At 40.0% G+C, this 21,961-nt stretch overlaps 2 protein-coding genes across 2 annotated transcripts in view; one reads left to right on the top strand and one right to left on the bottom strand.

The window, feature by feature from the left end:
• Positions 1-3,118, bottom strand: part of LOC139468313 (phospholipid-transporting ATPase ABCA3-like) — a 45,898-nt gene extending 42,780 nt beyond the window's left edge. The window contains exon 1 of the mRNA XM_071250203.1: positions 3,029-3,118. The gene's annotated coding sequence lies outside the window, so the exon portion shown is untranslated. The remainder of the gene's footprint in view (positions 1-3,028) is intronic.
• A 3,890-nt stretch (positions 3,119-7,008) lies between these two features.
• Positions 7,009-21,146, top strand: LOC139468312 (SPRY domain-containing SOCS box protein 3-like). Its single transcript, XM_071250202.1, has 4 exons — positions 7,009-7,479; positions 9,819-10,006; positions 10,621-10,849; positions 11,833-21,146. The coding sequence occupies exons 1-4, from the start codon at positions 7,149-7,151 to the stop codon at positions 12,195-12,197; spliced, it is 1,113 nt and encodes a 370-aa protein (XP_071106303.1). The 5' UTR covers positions 7,009-7,148; the 3' UTR covers positions 12,198-21,146.
• The last annotated feature ends 815 nt before the right edge of the window (positions 21,147-21,961 follow it).

Below are 21,961 nucleotides of genomic sequence, written 5' to 3'. Positions count from 1 at the left end.
GTGTAACACTGTGTGTATACCGACTCATCATCCAAATACAGATGACACGCCAGGGGCAAAAATGACTTGTTTCCAATTACACGTATCATGAGTATTTGGGTCAGGAGCTATTGGCTCAGTTTATATACATAATACAAAATCATCGGAGTCTGAATCCCGATCAGCTGTACTGATCACATGTTCACAAGTCATCCCACAGAACACCGAGTCACTCCTCTTATCATGAGAAAGCTACACATACTTCTGTCTCCAATACCCACAGTTCACTATGGCACACCGACGCTGTTATCACCTCAAACAAGCACAGATTTTATGTACCGCATTTCCTCTCTTAAGGATGCCCCCTGATCTGTAATCTGAGAATTTAACTTTTCATTTTGCTCCGAATATCAATCACTGGATTGCCTGGTCCAAGCCCTCGTCAGATAGCTGGGACATTGTTGAGTGAGAAGTAAACAAACACAACAGACTAAGACAAGGAACTAAGGACAGGCCTTTAAAAGGAGTCTACCTCAAGTCTAAAAATATACTGAAGTTAATAACTGACCAGGCTCTTAATAGGGGAAATATGGTGCAAGTAAGAATGAGGTTATTTTCCCACACTTCCGAATATTTGTCATTAGCGGGGTGGGGTGAGGCATTCAACCTACCGAAGGCCTATTGATTTTTTACCAGAGTTTCACACTGATTTTTTCTAGGTTTATCAGCACCATACTCAAGCTTGTGGGTTTCACCCAAGTTGTAAACATCTAAGACTCACTCACTCACTCAAACAATTATACTCAATCACTCAGGCACATATTTTTGTCATTTTGTCAGCTTCAGTCAGTTCACCATATTCATATAGACCAGCTAGGAAAGGTGATTTTTTGGGAATATTTACAACAGTTTGTTTATGTCTAACCCTGTATAAAACATAACCTGGGGTTGTGGTAGGGAACAGACAAATCTTGTATGAAATAACAAAGTAATGTGAGGATTGGATGAATTTCAGCTCTACATCAAGAGACATAACGAAAAGTCATTATTGCCAACTGCTGGATCACCATGTTATAGAATTGACTGTGTATTTTTTTCGGTTCATTGTGGTATGAATCAAAAAACGATGTGCAAACTGTATGAATTCTTACAAAAGATTGATCCCTGATTACGGTAAAACACAGTAGGAAAAATGAGAGTCAGAAATGAAACCCGAGGACATAAAAGTTGAGCTGAGGCGAGCGGGGAAAAAACAGGCGAGCGAGCCTGCACGTTTGCTGTTTCATTCATTCTGGGCCTTAGGTTTCAAAGAGTAGTTTGGACAATGAATATGCATGAAAGTCGCGAAATGTCCTGTGCATGACGATACACGGGAGCAGAAAGGGAATTCCCTCGACTGTAATATTGGGATTCCCCGAAATTCCTCAGTAATAAAAGTAATGCGCCTCGGTGGACGTGGCCTATTGTTTTACATTTATTGGGAAATGAATGCAATAACAAGTGACCAATTCAGCTAATCAGAATGCAGGAATTTCAATGAACGCAACGAAAATTTAATCATAGTTCGATGTATGCATCGTGAGACACAGTGTTAAATAATGACAGGAGTATCTAGCTGCCAATCTATCGCTATGATCAGGAATATGACTGGCATTTTTCTGGAAAATTTCAGGGACAGGCTAATAGGGGAAAATAGCAGCATACAAATTTGGCAATATGATATAATTCCTATAATCATCCTCTTAAATTCAGAGGTATGTTAACATTGTAATGTAATAGTGTAACACTAAGTATTTAAGTATTTTTCTACTTATGTGTCCCATGACCAATATGTGACCAATGAGTGAGTAAGGTTTTTATTCCACTTTTAGCAATATTCCAGCAAAATCACACATTGTAGGTTTGTATGATCGTAACCTCTGCAAAACTGAAACACAATATTCATAACTGGGAAATCTTCAAGTTTAATTGCAATTAAGGAATTTTAAAAACCTGCATTTGAAACAGCAGACTTCGAGAATACCTCGACATACTGACCCCACAATTTGTTTATAAGCCCAAACCCTACCGTATACCTACTTGATATTGAAATATTTTGGCTCAGTAGACATGTAAATGATAGAAATGCATGAACAAATTTACAGACACACTTCATTTGACCCCACTCACCCACCACTATTAGTCTCTCCCTAAAATATACAAGGCTTTAAATGAAATGGAAGGTATACCAGCCTGAACAGTGAAATATTAGGGCTGGGATGAGTCCAAATTCACTACCCGGGTACCCGACCCCCTATTACCTGAATCGGGTGTTCGGGTGGTCAGGTGTGCCCAAAATGGTTGATGCATGTCACTGTACCCCAACTGCATGGATCAATGCTCATGATGTCAATCACTGGATTGTCTAGTCCAGACTTGATTAATTTACAGACCGCCGTCATATAGCTGGAATATTGCTGAGTGCAGCATTAAACAGCAAACAAACAATAACTGCACTTAATTTGTGACCTACCTTTACACAGGACTATGTCACTATGTAGCCTAATAAAATGTATACAATTATTGGATTAACAATGACATGAATAACATAGGTAATTGTGAAATTATTCTGATCAGGAACTGCTCACTTTCATTCAATCTGGATAGATAAATAGTGTAACCAAATCTATAATCATATGTCAGCTTTGTAATTCTGGAAGTACCAGTGTGTAGATCTATTTAGCTTTAGGTCTAGTCAATAATAAGCTAATATTGACAAAGTTAAATATAAGAATCACCATGATTTCTACAAAGGATATGTAACGAAAATTAAATTACCTGTAGCCCTGTGGACCTATATAGCTTTGTACAGATCAGACAGACAATGCGTTTATAATTACCGAAATAACTAGATACCTTGACTTACTGCAGTGCCTTGCAGGTACACAAGCACCCCTTGCGTACCCTTGCATCCATTTACCTATCATAATGATTAATCTACAGCTCATAAATGCAGGTTCGATCAATATCGTACATATTATTTCATCATAAAAATGCAATAAGCGTTTACCTTACTCCTAGAATGCCAACAAGAAACGCTGAGACCTAATCTTTTCTTTCCGAAAACATAGCGATCATGTGTTGATGACAGTATTTTGTACCGAATCATGATCACATGATCTAGTCACGTGACAATACAAACACACGTGAGAGCTCCAGACACTGTTAGGCTAGCGTACACGGCTTGTCGAAGGTGTGCGTTAGGAAATTTAATGGTTGGAAAAAGAATATTTTCTTTCGATATTTCATTCTGTACCGTTCAATGTGTAGAAGTTCAGATATTATAATAACTTTAACAATACCATTCTACAAGCAGCACTGAGTGTCATAAAGAGGCTGGATATCTAACTAATGAGAAATAGTATAGGGTGAGGTGAGGTGAAATTGGGTTTATCGTCGCGTCCAAGATTATTGCACTTATATAGCGACGTGCATGCACGTGTGTGTGTGTCCGGACTGATGCCGATTTATAGTGCTAGCTCACTGAGATACCATGCCGCAGTTTAACATGAATACCCCACTCAGACACAGTATACTGACTCCGAGCTGACCAGTCCTTGTTTTAGCCCCTTAATGCCGAGCGCCAGACAGGGTAACAAGGAGTACCATCTATTAACGCCTTTTGGTATGACGCGGCCGGGGATCGAACCCCAGACCTTCCGCTCTCCGGGCGGACGCTCTACCACAAGACCACGGAGGCGGCACAGAAATGGTATAGTTGATAAGCTTCTTCATTATGGAAATGAAAAAGCAGACTCACTGGCGAAGCTAGCTCTAGACAAAGCGGATATACAGCCTATTCCCTTTAGTAAACTAGAGATAAAAAGCAAAATCAAAGCCTCCATAGCAGAAAGATGGCAAGCCCAATGGGACGCATGTAAGATCGGCAGATGGCTATACAAAATTCAACCCAAGGTCCAACAAAAGCCAAACTCATACTCAAATGAAAGAGAAATTGAAATTGCTATCTCACGCCTCCGACTCGGTCACAAAAAGCACCATGACAAGGTTTGTTCATCTTGCAATCAGGCCGAAACCATTGCTCACGTGTTACTAGAATGTCAAGACCATGCCCCAGCCCGGGCTAGGTTAAAGCAAGAATTGCAGTTAGATCCGCTACCTGTCATATATCTCCTTAAGCCAAGAGATGCAATAGCGAAGGCCAAACTAACCCTATTTCTGAGAGATGGACAGCTACTCGAACGTATATAAACAGAGCAGCCAAGGATAAAAATGAAATCATATCAATATAAGAAAATAGAAATCATATCAATACAAAAACAGAAATGATGTGAATACCAAACTCACTAAAGATATGTGTACCCTACTCACACACAGGAGTCCCAAAGAGGGACAGGACTGTCGAAATTGCTTAGGTAGAAGGCGACCTCTTAAACACTTAATGCAACAACAACAACAACTTTTTCATTACCCATTACAGCGATAGTTGATGGACATTCTAGCAGCATTACCAGAGATTTATCAGTGGTCCGCCATAATAATCTAATATATTATATTTATAGACCGCATTGACAAGCCAAAATTGCCCCCGTTGTAGTGAATATTCAAAAATACTCATGTTGTCAACAGCTGGTCAGATTCGACGAAACTTGCTAATTGAAATATAGAAACACAATCCCAATAACATCAGAGCCTTTTCTTTTCCGGCATAATGGCCTCTGGCGATATTCTCCTTACCAGAAGCGCGGCTGTCACGCGCTGCAGTGGAGCCTTCCTTCTATAGACTGGTTCCTGGTTGTATTTGCTATGCGACACTCTTATAATGCGGAGTCCTTCCTTTCGCGATCTACCTTCTTACGGGGATTCTGGAAGAGGAATGGTCCCCGGTACCTCGTGATTGTGGGAAGTGGGGATCAGTTGACCAGTCTCTGTCTGCACGTAACTTGGCTGTGCATGTAACCGTACCTCGTGATTGTAAGAAGTGGGGATCGGTTGGTCAGCCTCTCTCTGCACGTGACTTGCCTGACTGCAGTTAACCGTACCTTGTGATTGTAAGAAATGGGGATCGGTTGGTCAGCCTCTGTCTGCACGTGACTTGACTGACTGCATGTAACCGAACTTAGTGATTGTAAGAATTGGGATCGGTTGGCCAGCCTCTGTCTGCACGTGAATTGACTGACTGCATGTAACCGAACTTAGTAATTGTAAGAAGTGGGGATCGGTTGGCCAGTCTCTTTCTGCACGTGACCTGACTGTGCATGTAACCGTACCTCGTGATTGTAAGAAGTGGGGATCGGTTGGTCAGCCTCTGTCTGCACGTGAATTGACTGACTGTATGTCACCGTACCTCGTGATTGTAAGAAGTGGGGATCGGTTGGTCAGCCTTTGTCTGCACGTGACTTGTCTGTGCATGTAACCGAACCTCGTGATTGTAAGATGTGGGGATCGGTTGGTCAGCCTCTGTCTGCACGTGACTTGACTGTCTGAATGTAACCTCGTGGTTCGTCCCTCATGCTCTCGGTGCGTCATTCCAAAAGACGTTTAAAGATGGTACTTGTTGTTACCCTGCCTGGCGCTCGGCATTAAGGGGTAAAACAAGGACTGGTCAGCTCGGAGTTAGTACACTGTCTCTGTGTGGGGTATTCATGTTAAACTGCGGCATGGTATCTCAGTGGGCGAGCACTATAAAATCGGCTTTAGTCCGGACCAGTACAAGCAACCACACACAAACACACACGTGCAAGCACGTCGCTAAATAACTGCAATAATCTTAATTGAACGCGACGTGAAACCATTTCACCTCACCTCACCCCATGCTCTCAGTATAACTTGTTGACTGGCTTGTTTACACTAAACGCGGCGAGGCTAGAATATTGCTGTCACAAGCAGTGGAAATCAACACTCACTCACACGTTCAACCTGTTCACGATCTGTTTCGATGAAGACAATGTTACACATGGACGGTCTAGTGGCCATGTTAGATCCATTTGTAATTTGTGGCATGTTTGAATTTCAGACATTGTCTATGTGTATCAACTGTGTACAGATAAGATCGACTTTATCATCCCGAAGTATCTTTTTCTCGCAACGTAAGAATCTCAGCAGCAAAATAAACAAACACATGATTGTTTGTTTGTTGTTAATGCCGAACTCATCTATATTCCAGCTATTAGACGGCGGTCTGTAAATAATCGAGTCTGGACCAGACAATCCAGTGGTGGACACCATGAACATCGATCCACGCAACTGGGATACGATGACATGCATCAACGAAGTCAGCGAGCCTGACCACCCTATCCCGTTAGTCGCCTTTTACGACAAGCATAGTCACCTTTTACGGTAAAAATGGGTTGCTGGAGACCTATTCTACCCTGGATCTTCATGGGTCACAAACACATGAATAATACAATACATAACAACAACATTTGTACCATATATTTGATGGGAAGATTAATAATGCTTCAACTGTACATGTAATGATAATCGGTATGAGAAGACTGGCGGAACTTGTCAGATTCGTTTTCGGCACAAGCAGCCGAAGTCTATTTTGTCGTGTATACTCAAAGACGTGTATATCTATATACATCTTTGATATAGTATATGTTCCTTTAACTCGAATGTAGGCTGATCATCGCGATATGGCTGAAATATTGCCGATGTGACGTTAAATCTATTTTTTTTAACTCGCTCACGTAGGGCAGAGACCATAAGATATATATGGTCTCTGCGTAAGGTGATGAAAATGCCAGTCCATTCTGATCACCTTTAGCCTTCTGTGATCTAACCATGGTCTGATAAAATCGACATAGGATTCAGAGGGATCATCGTCAATGAAGGTTTACATTCACGTTACATATTGTGACATTAATGCTAGTCGTTTCAGCGTAGTTATTTTATCTATCACACACAGCTAGAGACACACAATCGCGTGTACAAAAAAGTAACTAAACAGTAATGTGACAATCTATCGCGCTGCAGGGAGTTTGAGAGGTCATCACACGGCATTGACCTTTACCGGAAGTCGTTGTTGTTGACTGACAGAAATGGCGTAGTGTTTTTCTCTCTGTTGGTGAAGAAATATTGGACAATAGCTGTTCTCATGTGACGAAATTGTTGATAACTGCAACAGAGGACACCGCGTTTATGTTCTGCTATTCCCACGTATCAAAATGTCAGAAGATTCTAGCGTAGCGCCAGGAGCAGATGTGCGAATATGTAGGCGAATTGACAGACCCGTGACTCCAGAACTTGTGCATCAAGTGCAGGCACTGCCTCCTCAACTAAGTGTAGAGACTGATAGCTCAAGCTCCCGTTCTTCCACTCCCGGGGAAGATAGTTCACAAGCATCTTTGCCAAGGCCTGTGCGGTCAAGGATCATGCCCGAATCATCTGAGAGAGACATCGAACTGTCGACAGCTCGTCCAGTCAAGGCCGAAACGTTTTGTGATTGTTTGCGGTTAGGAAAGGAAAAGGATTGCCGATGTGGAGAGGACGATCGCTGTAGGTCTTTCGTTAAGTTTTTTAGCTGGCTTTGTGGTACACGTGTTAAGTAGACAAATTTCAGAATGTATCAGGTCACTGAGAAAAGAGCATAGTTGTAAAATGTCACGGCAAGTACTTGTTTTTGTATTTTTTATTGCTGTGATCAACATGATTATGTACAATGAGTTAGGCTAGTTTATTTTACATTTTACAGGTTATTATTATTTTTTTATCACAATATATCCTGCTTGGTCATTTGGAGTCAATATTTACTATAGATCTTTGTGTATCATTTAGCATGTTAGTCAGTATGCAGATGACATGCCGTGACCCACAATAGTCAAGTAAAATCCTGTTTGGTATAATAATCATGATAAGCTCAACTATTAATAGTCCCTTTAATCTGAAAATGGTCTTAATAATCTAAGAACGATGCTTTGAGGCCAGGTTTAGGCCAGTAAACTCCAATGTTTTGGACAAAGACTGGATGTGTGCCATGTATCATGATGTGTATTTATTGCATATTTGAGAAGTCAATATGCATGTTATAATAGTGATGGATGTTGTGTACCATACTATTGCTGAAATTAATCATCAGTGTCCCATGGCCATGATTTTAAAATATTAACATCGATATACTTGATAAACAAAATAATTTATTATCCACATCAATCTGTATTGATATGAATAGGTTCACAATTGCAGTCTTCTAGCTCAGCCAATTATCCTGTTTACAAGTTGAGGGGATTGTGCTTGGCATGTTTCGTATAGTGTGCAAAGTAATTCATATGTTAGCGCTACAATTTTGAATGAGATATGCTATTTGGCTTATATATGTCTTGGTGTAAAAACATTAACAATTTGTGTTTAGTTTTACATTGTTTACAGTGATATAGGTTAAGACAGATCCTGTTTCCAGTCACGACTTGATAGTGGAAGTGCAGGTCACTCATATACAGTAGAATCTGTCCCAATCAGATTTCAGTGAAAACTGAAGTTCCAGCGTTAGAAATTGGCACTAGTCCTGTAGTCCTTACCAAACTGCCCATTTGGTGAGTCAGCTTGTCTGTTACCATCAGGGTTTCCCCTTGTCTATTGTTAGTGCAAGAAATAACATTTTGCTTTTCTTTGAGGTTTCTCGAAATATTAAAAAAAAAGAGAGAATTGTGACTGAACTTTGTGTGAATGACATGTAGGTCTAACTATGATGTTGAAGGAATTATAACCAGGTCATTTTCATACATTTGTTGAAGTTGGGACTGACAGAAATTAGGGGGGACTGGTTGCCCGGCCACCAGGACTGTCAGTTTTAGAAGCCAGCGGGAACACTGGAATATAAGATGGAAGGAAGACTTACATGCTAAACACAGGTTGATCATTAATCATTTGTCTCAGTGACTATCAATTAGGATCTCTGTGGCTATCAGAATAAATTAAATTTATATCTATCAAAATGTAATTTATCCCCTATTAGTCACCGGGTACTCAAGATACTATGTGCGTGTGCTCGTTGGGAATTAGTGTCCCAATGAGAAGAATACTTCTCACACAAAAAACAGGAAAAGGTGTGTTTGTCCAGTTTACTTGAGCGAACATTTATCGCTGACTTCATATAATAAACATCATCACAAGGTATCATAACTAAGAATGAAATTTCTAAGCGTGTCCCTCAGGCACCAGGAACTTAGTTTTAGTTTGAGGAATATTGCTAAAAGCAGCGTAAAACCATACTCACTATTTTTATTGTGCTATTATGAATATAAATGTGTCATTGGAACTCGAATGCAAGAAGTTCGTACCCTGTGATATTATGTGACTTCGGACAGTAATCCATTGAGGTCTTGTTGAAATCTTTCCCCTTTCCGTAATTTAACCGTAGTTCAAGAGTAGAAACTACATCCAGACTGATGTGACCTATAAATATTATGTCCCATTGGTACTCGGATAGAATAGGTCTTCAGCAACCCATGCTTGCCATAAAAGGTGACTATGCTTGTCGTAAGAGGCGACTAACAGGATTGGGTGGTCAGGCTCGTTGACTTCGTTGATGCATGTCATCATATCCCAATTGTGACGATTGATGCTCATGATGTCAATCACTGGATTGTCTGGTTCAGACTCTATTATATACAGACCACCGTCATATAGCTGGAATATTGCTGAGTGCTAAGTTAAGCTACAAACAAAGAAACAAATCAGGTGGACTGTGAAGGTTGCTAACTGCTCATGCTAACGAAGTCAAGATTAGCTATTGCTAACCTCACTGTGCACACTTTTTGTTTTAGGTTTCTTTTTTTGCTGGAATAGAATTGACCTAGCATGTATGTCTTTGTTTAAGGACTGTGATGCTTTTTCAGATTTTGAATGGAACTGGGATGATGACTCCAAGTCCTCGGCCACGATTCTCCGTGCCGACAAGCGGGAGGTGGTGTTCCACACGGACTACAGCTGTGGTACAGCAGCAGTGCGCGGGTCACAGTCTATGAAAGATGAACAGTATTTCTGGGAGGTCAAGATGACAACACCAGTCTATGGAACAGACATGGTGAGACCTTCAGCACTGCCAATATAGGGGAGATCACAGTTGATATGTCTTGCTGTTGATATGTCTTGCTGTTGATGACCAGTCTCGCTGTTGATGTTATGCATCACAATTGATGTTATGCATCACTGTTGATGTTATGCATCACTGTTGATGTGATGATATTTGATTTTGATCAAAGGGGCATTACGACTCACTCACTCACTCATTCACTCACTCACGCACTCACTCACTTACTCACTCACCCCACAACATTCATTCGCTGGAACAGATAATTATTAACACTTGTTTGTAAGTCTCTAATTCCAATATTGACATCATGTTCAATTCCAGAGTGGGCACGGGTGGCCCAGTCATCTAAGGTGCCGCGTTTCGCAGTGCAGAGTTGCGTCCCTTGGGCATGCCAGAAGCCTATGATTGTGGGTTCGAATTCTGGTTCACCCCGATTATGTTTCTAGGTTTGTCAGCACCATACCCATGCTCGTGGGTTTCACCAAAGTGGTAAACACCTGAGACATGCATTACTTCGGGCTTTCCTCCCACATTAAGCTGACAGGCTGTGATATAATTGGAATACTGTTCAAACCCAACTCACTCACTCACTCACTCATTTCCAGATGGTGGGTGTCGGGACGCAGCACACGGACCTGGACAAGTTCAAACATATATTCTGTAGTCTGATTGGTCGGGATGGTGAGAGCTGGGGTCTCTCGTACTGCGGCAGCTTACATCACAAGAGTCTGAAGAAAGCCTACGCATCTAAGTTTGGCCAGGGGTCCATCATTGGCGTGCATCTCGATATGTGGCATGGGATGTTGTCTTTCTACAAGAACAGAAAACCTTTAGGTAAGATTAGATTGAGTGTGAACATCTTCCTGAGGCAAGGGACTTAACTGACTGTAAAAGTCCAGTTTCCACCCTTTCCGAATTAGGCTGGAATTCCGGAATTTGGGCTGGACCAATGAGTCTATGCACAGTCCAAGCACAGTCAAACTAGACATCCGGTTTGTAAACAACATGGATTTCAACGTGCAGATTTCAGTTGACTGCAGGATTTGCAAAACATGTGTGCCGTCAACTGGGTGTGACATATTTTGCAAATCTTTTCATGTTTTTAATCAAGGTGCTCAAGTGATTTGATGCACTTCGCGGGGTAGGATCCGTTTTATTACAATATAGATCTTGATTGTTAATCCGATCATCTTGACTGGGCACTGCCATTCAAGAACTTGTTAGCCTGGTTGGAAGCTGTTCAAAAGAACTATACTTGTATTAGGTGTTGTCATTTTATTAACATTAAGTAATTAATAATGATGCTGAAAGGTCATATTTTTTTTGTTGAACTGATAATGTTTTTGTACATGCAGATCCTATTTTCCACAATTTTTAAGCTTTTCCTTTCTCACACTATGCATTTTTTCCTTCTTTCGATCCCATGTGGAAACATGCTTGAACAAAGTTTCCAGCTTCTAAAAACAAATCACCCGAACATCCCAGCATCACCATGGTCTCCACCCAAACACATGAATCACGCACTGTAATCCCATGCATATAGACCGACACGACCTGATCATGTGATTACCTCAGCCACATCATTCTCTTTCTTTGATCTAACAGCCTAGAGGATCTGTGATGCAGGGATGGTCAGGAGAGTATATACCGTGTGAGATAGGGAACTAGACTTGTTATATTATCTTTACCCATTTCACCGGAACACAGAAAGAATATTGCAATAGGTACCATTTGTATAGTGCATTGCAGTATACCAGTAATAATGTGCAATCATATTAAGATTGATTCTTGAACAGCTTCAATAATGTCTGTTTCAGGAGTGGCATTTAGAGGGCTTCAAGGAAAAACACTGTTTCCGATGGTATCGTCTACAGCTGCCCGTAGTGGCATGAAAGTCGTCACATGTCGCTCATTCCGTACATCGCTCCAGTTCATGTGTTGCCAGGTGTTGAGGAGACTGATCCCAAACCATCTGAACGTCCTGGAGGCACTCACCCTTCCTCCCGGGCTCTGTGCATTCCTGGAGAACAATATGGGCTGGTTGTTACAGTCCTGTTTTGGTCCTCAGTGTGGTCCCAAGGGAGGACAGAAACGGTCCCGGGACGATATGGAGAATGATTCCGAGAAGGAAGCTAGTCCGCCTGGAGTCAAACGGGCCAGAGTGGAAGCCACTCAGTCCTGACAACAGCAGTCTGCATGGAAAACTTGGGCAGCATTTTTGACTGATGTCTTTACAAATGTTGTTGATCCTGTATTAAGATGGCTGTTGTCTTATTCCAGGCTGCATTTTGAGTGATTGATAGTCAGATGGGAACAGAATCTTTCTGTAACAGGGATTTATCGAGGATTACTAACAAAGTGCCCTTGTCTGGCAAATTGGGAAAAATTGTTATTTTGTCGTCCATTGTTTGCCATGTTCCACATCAGCTTGTAATCTGTTGTATATCTGTACCAGGGATTTATCTAGGAAACCAAACTAAGTGCCCTTGTCAGGCAAATTTGAAAACCCCTCGTTATTTTGTCCAAAATTGGCATTTGGTTTAGAACTTATTACTTTCCTTAAGTTCAGAGGTAAATAAACATTGCATTCTTTGCAATAATGTTTTACATAGAATTACAGCCTCTTCCTCCATAATGGTCCTGTTATGAGTGACAAGACACCTCTACCAAGCCACATCATTAGTTGAAACCATAACAGCATGAACTGGAGCATGTTTAATTCCAAGTTTGGAAATTTTCTGGGACATTTGCGGCAGACTTGGGGATGAATATTGTCCTCTGAGCAGGTCTAGATAAATCCCTGTGTAAAGATGTTCAACTAAGCGCAGTAATTTAGATAATAATAGAAACATTTAGATAATAGACTGTGATCAAGGATTCCAGTTCTTGAAAATACTGCAATACCATTTCCAGAAACAATCATAGTAAAAAAACTATTAAGGCTGTTTATTCTCTATGGTATCATGTTTGCTGAATAAATTTAAGCAGCAGTCTTTAAAAATGCTTGGACGGGGTGATATTGGCTACTGATTTGTGGATCAGTTTCCGTCATCAGTAAGTTTATGTATAAGAGATATGATCTCTTGTCTTATTGCAGTAATCATTGACAGCTGTTATGTATTAGGAACTACTATTGCTTCTGCCCTGGAAAGCTCCGGGTTAGAATTGGTCTTCAGCATCCCATGCTTGTTGTAAGAAACGACCAACAGGATTGATTGCTCAGACCCACTGACTTGGCTGATGCATGTCATCATATTCCAATTGAGTAGATTGATGCTTAAAATGTCAATCACTGGATTGTCTGGTCCAGGCTTGCTTATTTACAGACCGCCATCATACAGCTAGAATATTGCTGAGTGGGCGTTAAACAACAAACAAACTATTGCTCTTGCAGTATTGGTTGAAAGAGAGCTTAACTTTCTTATTATCAAAAGAGTGCTATGCTTTAATATTCTGAATCAAAATGAAATGTCCACTCTGATGCATTTTACAGACCCTTTGATGTTTGACCAGTAAGAATATGCAAGGACCAGTAGATAATTCTGTGAATATAGATAATACAGGGTACTGGATTTTACTTCTCTACAGGAGTTCTGTTTTTTTGTCAGCTACAGTAATCTTGTGAATGGAGTCTTGATTCAAACCATCTATAAAAACATGTAGCATGTTTAACATTGAAATGGTGCTCGGTAAGCATATGAACTGATGGCCAAAAGAAACTTACTTATACTTTTATTATCTCTATTTTTAAAACCAGAAAAGATACATGCATGAAGTATAATGTATTCAAAAGATCAAAATCTCAATGAAATCAACAGCATCCAATATTGGCATGACATTTGCTTGAATTGAGGTTTGGGAAGCAGAAACAAACTTTCAATGTAATGGACGAAGGGCACACACTTCTAAAATTGCTCAAGTTCAATGACACGTTGCATTAATAGTGTGTATGACCACCCCCTTCTGTAAGATACACAAAAGCTGTACGACTCACAGAAAAAGTGTGAATACATTGACATGGAATACATCGCCCTTCTTCTTGGAATGCCTGGATCAGTTCTTGCCAGTTGGCTGGAGGATGTGGTTGCTGTCAAACATCAAGATCCATGACCTCCCAGGGGTGTTCTATAGGGGACATGTCTTGGGAGCAAGCAGGCCACGGCAGCATGTTGATGTTGTTGGCTGCAAGGAAGTTCTGTATGATTTGGGCTGTATGGGGTCTGGCATTGTCATGCTGATGAAGGACACCACATGACAGCTGCTGTAGAAATGGTTGGACAATCGGACGAAGAATGACATCCTTGTGGCGCTGAGCTGTCAAATTTCAGTTACTGATGACCAGTGGTGTTCTCTCGTACCTACAAGTTCTTCCCCACACCATAACACCCCCTCCACCATATGGCTCGACCTCCTGAACACTACATGCTGCCGTTCATGCTCCCCTTAGGTAAACTTAAGGAAAATAAGCTATCTTCCATCAGCTCTGAACAGAACGAACCGGTTTTCATCAGTCACATTACTGCCAACAACGTACAGTCTAGGCCCATTTCAATCTCTGATGAAGATGTTACGCTGTCAATAATTGACCTCTGTCAGATCTGTGTCGCTTATAATGTCACTGTCAGGAATCAATTCCGAAGATGCAAGTACTGGTCCTCATTGGGCAGAGTTACCCTGGGTCTGCCAGTTCTTAGCCTGTCTGATGTCTGCCAGGTTTGTCTGTAACGTTGTATCAGGTTAGTAAAAGCAAACAAAAGTACTAGCAATGTGGGCATTGGTGGCTTCTATCTGTATCAAACCCAGGGCCCACTTGCGTTGTTCGTGTCAATCGTGGGTTATTTGCGGTGTTTCTTTAACAGTGTAAATGTTTGACATGCCATCCGTACCATTTATATACCCTCATTGCACGCTTAGTTTCGGCTGTTTTTCACTTCACGTGGATGTGTATCACTTTCTGGATAGAGCATTGTCGTGTTTGGACGATATGTTATGCATTGATTTAGTTTGAACTTGTATTTTTAAATTTTTGCAATTTCTTTTGGCCATCAGCTTATAGGGGGGTGTAGATTTCAGAGAACTAGTGTGAACGGACTGTAAGTAATACATTCTGGGTTTTCAGCATTAAAAGGCGGTCCGGGGTGACTGCTGTACCAACCATGTGTAATGTCTTATGCTTATCATAGAAATAGATTTCCTTGTTTAGATCGGAACTTAGTGATTGAGTGAAGAAAATATTACCGGTACATGGACTATCTCAAGAATGATTGTATTTCTTATGAGTACAGAACTATCAGGTAAATCTTGTGTACATTATTCAATGTAATTAGTTTCAGTCATTCCACTATCTATGCTCTTCTGCGTCTAATAGGACTCGCTGTGAATGTTATTTGAATCCGTAGTTAATTTGGGTTAGTTATTGCCCTAATCCCTTATTTGGGAGTAGGATAGAGTGAATCTGGTAAGACCAATCTGATTCATCTAGGTTGTAGGTATGACTTAAACAGTGCTTCCATTAGGTAGAACACATTCTCATGGAAACGCCATGAGACGTCATGGTTGTCAAGGCAATTACTATTAAATAGCTTTTGACAGTTTATCCATGGCTTTGTTTGATATAAACTTTCTGTTAAATTACTATTTTAATCAAATAAAATATGCTGATTGGAGGTTTTGAAAATCCAAACCAGGATTTTAATAGTCATCATGCCAAACTCACAAACATCATGTGTAACTTAGACATTATTAAACTCATTTGATCCAACAATTCAAGGACAATTAATTTGTCTTCTATATATGTTTAATAACCTCTTTACGTACTGTGATATAATAAAATACAGTTCAAAGTTGTGTTAAACTGTACTCAATTTTTAGTGTTGTCCATCCTGCCAAATTTACAGAATAATTGTGACCAAGCATGTCATTATATCAAGATTTGACCGTACTATTTTCAGTAATATTCACTATTCATCAATGTCGATTTACTGCTGAATGGTTACTTTTTTAGCATATATCACAAAGCTGATTAATGTTTTATAAAAACTTTATTGAGCAGTTTACAATAATATGATGATGTTTTAGATGGATGAGGGAGTTGGGAAGAACTTTGTGCAAGCTGTTTTACAGGCATGGCCATTGTTACAATATGGCTCCAGGAGCATGGTCATCAGGGAGTTAGTTTTGGTAGATCCCACCCTGAAAATGATATTTTTGCTCTATGCTGATTGACTAATACCTGCATATTTTTCCATTTTTAAATTGTATGTGAAGCAAACCTCACAGGTAATTAATCATGACATCATAGCAGATTGTTCTGGCAGTTTTTATGACAATAGATTGATTGATGTCTGTGGTTGGCAAACCATCGGTTTTCTATATTTTCCACAAAGATAAAGGGTAATATTTGGAAGGACCTACAGACAGAAATACATCAGGGGGTCTCAGCATCAAATTCACGCTTGTGATTCTTAATACTGATTTCTAACAGATAACCCATCATTTCCTTGTACTGTGTAGGTTGTTGTCTAACTGTATGTCTTCCTAAAATTTCTCTTTTGTTTTCCCTGTCTGCCCATGTCAGTTTTCAACTTGCAAATCAATTCCCTAGCTTTAGAATTGTCACTATTACTCAGAGGTATTGCACATGTACTTACTGACCCTTGGTTGCATGCTGTGAAAAATAACATTTCCAAATTCTCTGTCACCACTAGTTGAAACAAGAAATAACTGTTCTTTCCCTTCTTGAATATTTAGTGTTGTGTTGTCAGGCTCGCCGACTTGGTTGATGCATGTCATCGTAGCCCAATTGCCTGGATCGATGCTCATGATGTCAGTCACTGTATTGTCTTGTCCAGACTTGATTATTTTCATATAGCTGGAATGTTGCTGAGTGTGGCGCTAAACAACAAATAAACAAACAAAGATACTGACTTCACTGCAGTCATTGTGACATGTGAAACCAATTAATAATACGTTAATAATCACTTGTTTTCGACTGTGATGGTGGCAGTGGGGTAATCTAGGGGTTAAAGCATTAGCTCATCACACGGAAGGCCCCGGCTTGATTCCGCATTGGGTACAATGTGTGAATCTTCGACTGTTGAGAATCCTCGACCCTTGACGTAGCTCCATTTCCATTATTTTTTGTGTGTAATTTATCTTTCATTGGTGTGAATATCATGGAAGAAAATTAAATACTTTTTAGCCCAAATCTTAAACCAAAACATCCAGTGTTTTCTCTGGTCATATTATCATCAGTTGTAATCAGAATATACACTTTACTTTCACATTATCACTTACATGTTTTCCAGGATCATGCCAAAACGTATGTATGTGCTGCCAACATTGTTTGCATTGAACTTGAATATTTAGTAGACACCTTATTAAATCAAAATCCCTAAACTCAACATATCTTTTAAGACGTACTGTATTATCTTGGAAGAATCATGATCCATCAGTCACTGTGTCTGGTGTATGCCAGATATTGACCGGTAAATTATGGCCAGGACCTGTAAAATCAAAAGGTGTTGGTACAGTAGAAATATGGTCTACTTTTGATCTTAAGCATTATCTGTTACGGGGGCACTGGTGGGCCAGTTGTCTAAGGCGCCGCGATTCGCTGTGCAGAATTGCGTCCCTTGGGCACGCCAGAAACCTATGATTGAGGGTTCAAATCACAGTTCGCCCCGATTATGTTTCGGGGGTGTCCTCACCATACCCCTGCTTGTCTAAGACCTGCATCACTTCGGGCTTTCCTCACGCATATAACTGGAATACTGTTAAAAGCGGCGTTAAACCCAACTCACTCACTCACTCACTATCTGTTACCTTCAGTTGTCCTACAGTAAGACATGATGTTTGAAAGGAAAGCACCACCCCACCCACCCACCAACACTCACACCCCCACACCCCTAAATAATAACATTAATCATCTATAACAGTCTAAAAAGGGCAATATTGCTTGTGGGTGGTGCTTACATTTTTGCTAGGTGTATGTAAAATCCACCAGAACACTGCCAGTATTGTTGTCTGTTTTGCTTGAACTGCAGAAAGTTAACTTGTCTCATTTTCAGTGATGACTTGGAGGTTTCATTATGTGGTGTGAATGGTGGTTACAGCATATTAGCATCTTTCCTCAAGGCTGTCATAATGTCTTCAACGCAATGCAATGGCTGTTTTCGCTTTGTCTTATAGTAATGAATGGAATCAGTTGCCCTGTGGTCAAAGTCAGCTTGCTGTGTATGGTTGTCCTGTACTCGTTCCAGGATCCGCTGGTCCTGGGTTTGAATCCCAGATGCACACCGATTATGATCCTTCATTTGTCAACATTGTACCTCTTGTCATGAGTTCGTTGTAAATGTTCAAGACCAGCCTTACTTTGGTCGTCGGTTTGAATCCCGAGATTGACACTGTTTATTAACCTCCGTCTGTTGACGTCGTACTTCTTCTCGTGGGTTCCCTGTTTTCCTCCACAGTTCACATTATTTAAGAAATAAATTGACAAGTGGGAGTTGTTTATCGTACAGTAAAACACTGCAGGGACAATAAACCAATAGGAGCTGATCGCACAATAAAACACTGCAGGCTGCGCCCCACATGGTTTATTTTCCTGCAGTGTTTTATTGTACGATAAACAACTCCTATGCGTCATTTACTTTATAAATGAGATAACACTTATAGCATTATGTACAGTCTCAATAAGGATGTACATGCTTATAAAATATTTATTCGTCTTTAATGATGACTCCCTGAATAGAATCCGACATCGGCAATGTCGGACAAGTCCAATTTATGAACAGGAGGGATGAAAATTTGGTCTTTCCCACATATTGTGACAATTCTTACGTCGATTATCTGTACCTTGTCATATTTCTCCCACTTTTGGACATGATTGTTCGACCAGCTACATTTATGTGGGACAACTCACTACAGACATTTCCCTCTCAAAAATAATGTCGTCCAATTTACGACGTCAAGTTCGGGCGCATGTTCGGATCTGCAGAAATGACGTCATGATAGATTAATGTTTTATCATGAAATAAACCATGCTTTGTTCTTTATTGTTCTTTGCGATTTATCGCATGGTTATCATATATTACTGAATTCAATCTGAGCAGCTTTCAAATCCACTCGTAAGAGCAGGAGTATTCTCTGATGACTTAGATACCTCGCGATTCTTCTTGTAAATGTCGCCTCATTGGGATGAAGGGGCATAAAGAAATGCAATAACTTCATTTTGTAATGATTAAATTTGTGTAGTTTTGGACTGATAAATGAAATGAAATATATGATGGTTTTAACTTTCCCTGAATATTACAAACTTCAATAATTTATATTCTAGTGTTAAGTTGTATGTAGTTTATACTTCATGCTGATTTATTAGAAAACTGAGGATATTCACCCTGGAAATCATTAAATTGGGACTTTACATATGAGATGGTTCTTGATTTCATTTGTTTGTTTTTTATATAAATACATGTTATTTTTAGACATTAATCGCCTCCCTGGTTTATAGTTTTTTTCTGTTCGGTCTGGGGTTGCAGTGGGCCCAATCGTCAAAGGCAAGCAATTGACTGTGCAGAGTTGCATCCCCTGGGCGTTCCAGAATCCGATAAAATGAACTTGAGTTTGATTCCTGGTTCGTCCTGATTATGTTTCTAGGTTTGTCATCACTACACCCATGTTTGTGGGTTTCACCAAAGTGGTAAACGTCTGAGACCTGCATCACTTCGGACTTTCCTCCCACATTAAGCTGACATGCCGTGATGCAAATGAAATAATATTCCAGTGGGTGTTAATTTGGTTAAACCAAACTCACTCACATTGTTTTATTGCTGTTGACAGTACATCAGGATCACTCCCATACATTATTACGCAAGTGTAAATAGTTTTATGTTCTCAACTGCAGATATTCATGAGTGAACATGAATTTATGGAGCTTTGACAGCATAATTACAACTCCTTTTTTTATGTAATTGTATATAGTTCCTAGATGTTTTAACCTCAAACATTGTATTTGTGGACTTGTTTGAAATATATTTGTTGATAATGTTGTTCTCTTTTGTTTCTATGCTGAAATATTGAAGGTGTAAAACATGTCTGTAGGGTAAGAACCTCAACTGGGTGAGACAAGTCTAGTGACACTTTTGACAGTGTCCAAGCATTAATTGAGCTGATAAATTATGACATGAAATGCAGAAATCAAATATTTAGAAGCTTTTACGGCCATTTTGTTTTACCAATGAACAAATAAAATAAAACACAATCAAAAACTGAATAAGATGAAGTGCCATCAGATTTATGGTTATCTGTGGAGGTTTCGGATAAAACATGACTGAGGTTGTGGTTGACAGTAAAACCTAAGGGAAGCAGAGACCGAGCGAGTAAAACTGCCGGATGTTTTATCCAACTTACAAACTGTCTAAACAACATTTATTTATATTTGTTTAATATGCATAAAATTGTGTTGAAAGTCTGGATAAAATGCTCGTAAAATATATTCAGCTTGGGAATATTCGCTAAACATGGTATCGTTTCATGAACCACATATCTTCAACCAGTCCTGTGGCCTAATGGTTAGAGTGCCAGACTACTGATCAGGAGGTAGTGGGTTCGATTCATTTCGTGTCTCTGATTAGTGGATGTTTGAAACACTAAGTCCGACCTTCATCTGCTTGTCATCTTACCAGGAAAAAGTAAAACTTCATGCTCGGTCTGACTAGTAAAACGTAGAACCTCATACCAGGGATGAGGTCTTGGTATTAGGTTATTACGAAAACAAGTAATGCCAAGGCAGTGGTCAATGTCCATGATAGGTTTATAATGGAGTTTGATCTTGATGAAGGCAGGTTGGGGCTGAAACATGGAGAAGAAGAAATACAACTGACCAGGTTGTCCTTGTTTAGTTGCTTCTGTTGACATATCTTAGTCACTGTTTGATTCAGGTTGTCTAGGTTTGTCATTCTTCCAATCTAGAGCATACACTATAATAATGTGTAGCATTTCTTCCAGAGTCGATTCTGTGATGTTTGACCTCTTGTGTCGTATGTATGTGTATTGTCTGTACGAGTGTTTGATGTCTCCGATGCCAATCATGTGTCAATCATAATATTGTCAATAAATATTTCAACACCTTTGTTTCCCTTCACTGTTGTTGTCTGTTGCTGTTATACCAGGACAGGCCTCCAGACACCTCATAACTTTCCTATGTTTGTTTGTTTGTTTGTTTGTTTGTTTGTTTGTTTGTTTGTTGTTTAACGCTGCACTCAGCAATATTCCAGCTATATGACAGCGGTCTGTAAATAACCGAATCTGGACCAGTCAATCCAGTGATTGACATCATGAACATGGATCCACGCAGTTGGGATACAATGACATGTATCAACCAAGTAAGCGATCCTGACCACCCTATCATATTGGTCACCTCTTACGACAAGCATAGTTGCCCTTTACAGCAAGCATCGGTTGACCTATTCTAACATTCCTGTTCTGTCTGGTCATTTCAAGTAATGTCCGGTCATTTCCTGTCCTGCATAGCCAAGAACCATGCTGAAAGTCACTCTTTTCTGTGTAGCAGATGAGAAATGCCAAAACTTTTGTTGTCATGGATACAGTTTAGTGATGATAATTATTTTTGGTTCTTGTTCAAGTCAAGCTTTTCAGACCAAATGGCATTTCAAATATTCTGCTCACGAGAAAAAAGGTTAAGCAAATGATAACATATGTAATGTAACTGAAGAGTTCAGCACACTTCTTGGTCCCATAATCATTACTGGAGGTAGCCATCATGCAGAGCTACAATCACAAGTTTTAACAGGAGAGTTCTGATTGGTTCTAGCAACTATCCATTCAGTGCCATCTGATTGGTCAGAGCATGCCATTCTACATGTGAGTGAGTGAGTTTGGTTTCATGCTGCCTTGCACAGTATTTAAGTCATCATGGCATGTCAG

The sequence above is a fragment of the Haliotis cracherodii genome, unplaced genomic scaffold (genome assembly GCF_022045235.1).
Source record: "Haliotis cracherodii isolate W230 unplaced genomic scaffold, xgHalCrac1.p SCAF_2, whole genome shotgun sequence".
Classification (NCBI taxonomy): domain Eukaryota; kingdom Metazoa; phylum Mollusca; class Gastropoda; order Lepetellida; family Haliotidae; genus Haliotis; species Haliotis cracherodii.
The sequence above is the reverse complement of the archived record's forward strand: the minus strand, read 5'-3'. Positions and strand labels throughout refer to the sequence as shown.

What these genes read in the sequence shown, in the direction of transcription:
- LOC139468312 (XM_071250202.1), top strand. Translation starts at nt 7,149, where the DNA reads ATGTCAGAAGATTCTAGCGTAGCGCCAGGAGCAGATGTGCGAATATGT. An exon ending in ATGTGGAGAGGACGATCGCT is followed by an intron (nt 7,480 to 9,818) that starts GTAGGTCTTTCG and finishes ATGCTTTTTCAG; the next exon opens with ATTTTGAATGGAACTGGGAT. An exon ending in CAGTCTATGGAACAGACATG is followed by an intron (nt 10,007 to 10,620) that starts GTGAGACCTTCA and finishes ACTCATTTCCAG; the next exon opens with ATGGTGGGTGTCGGGACGCA.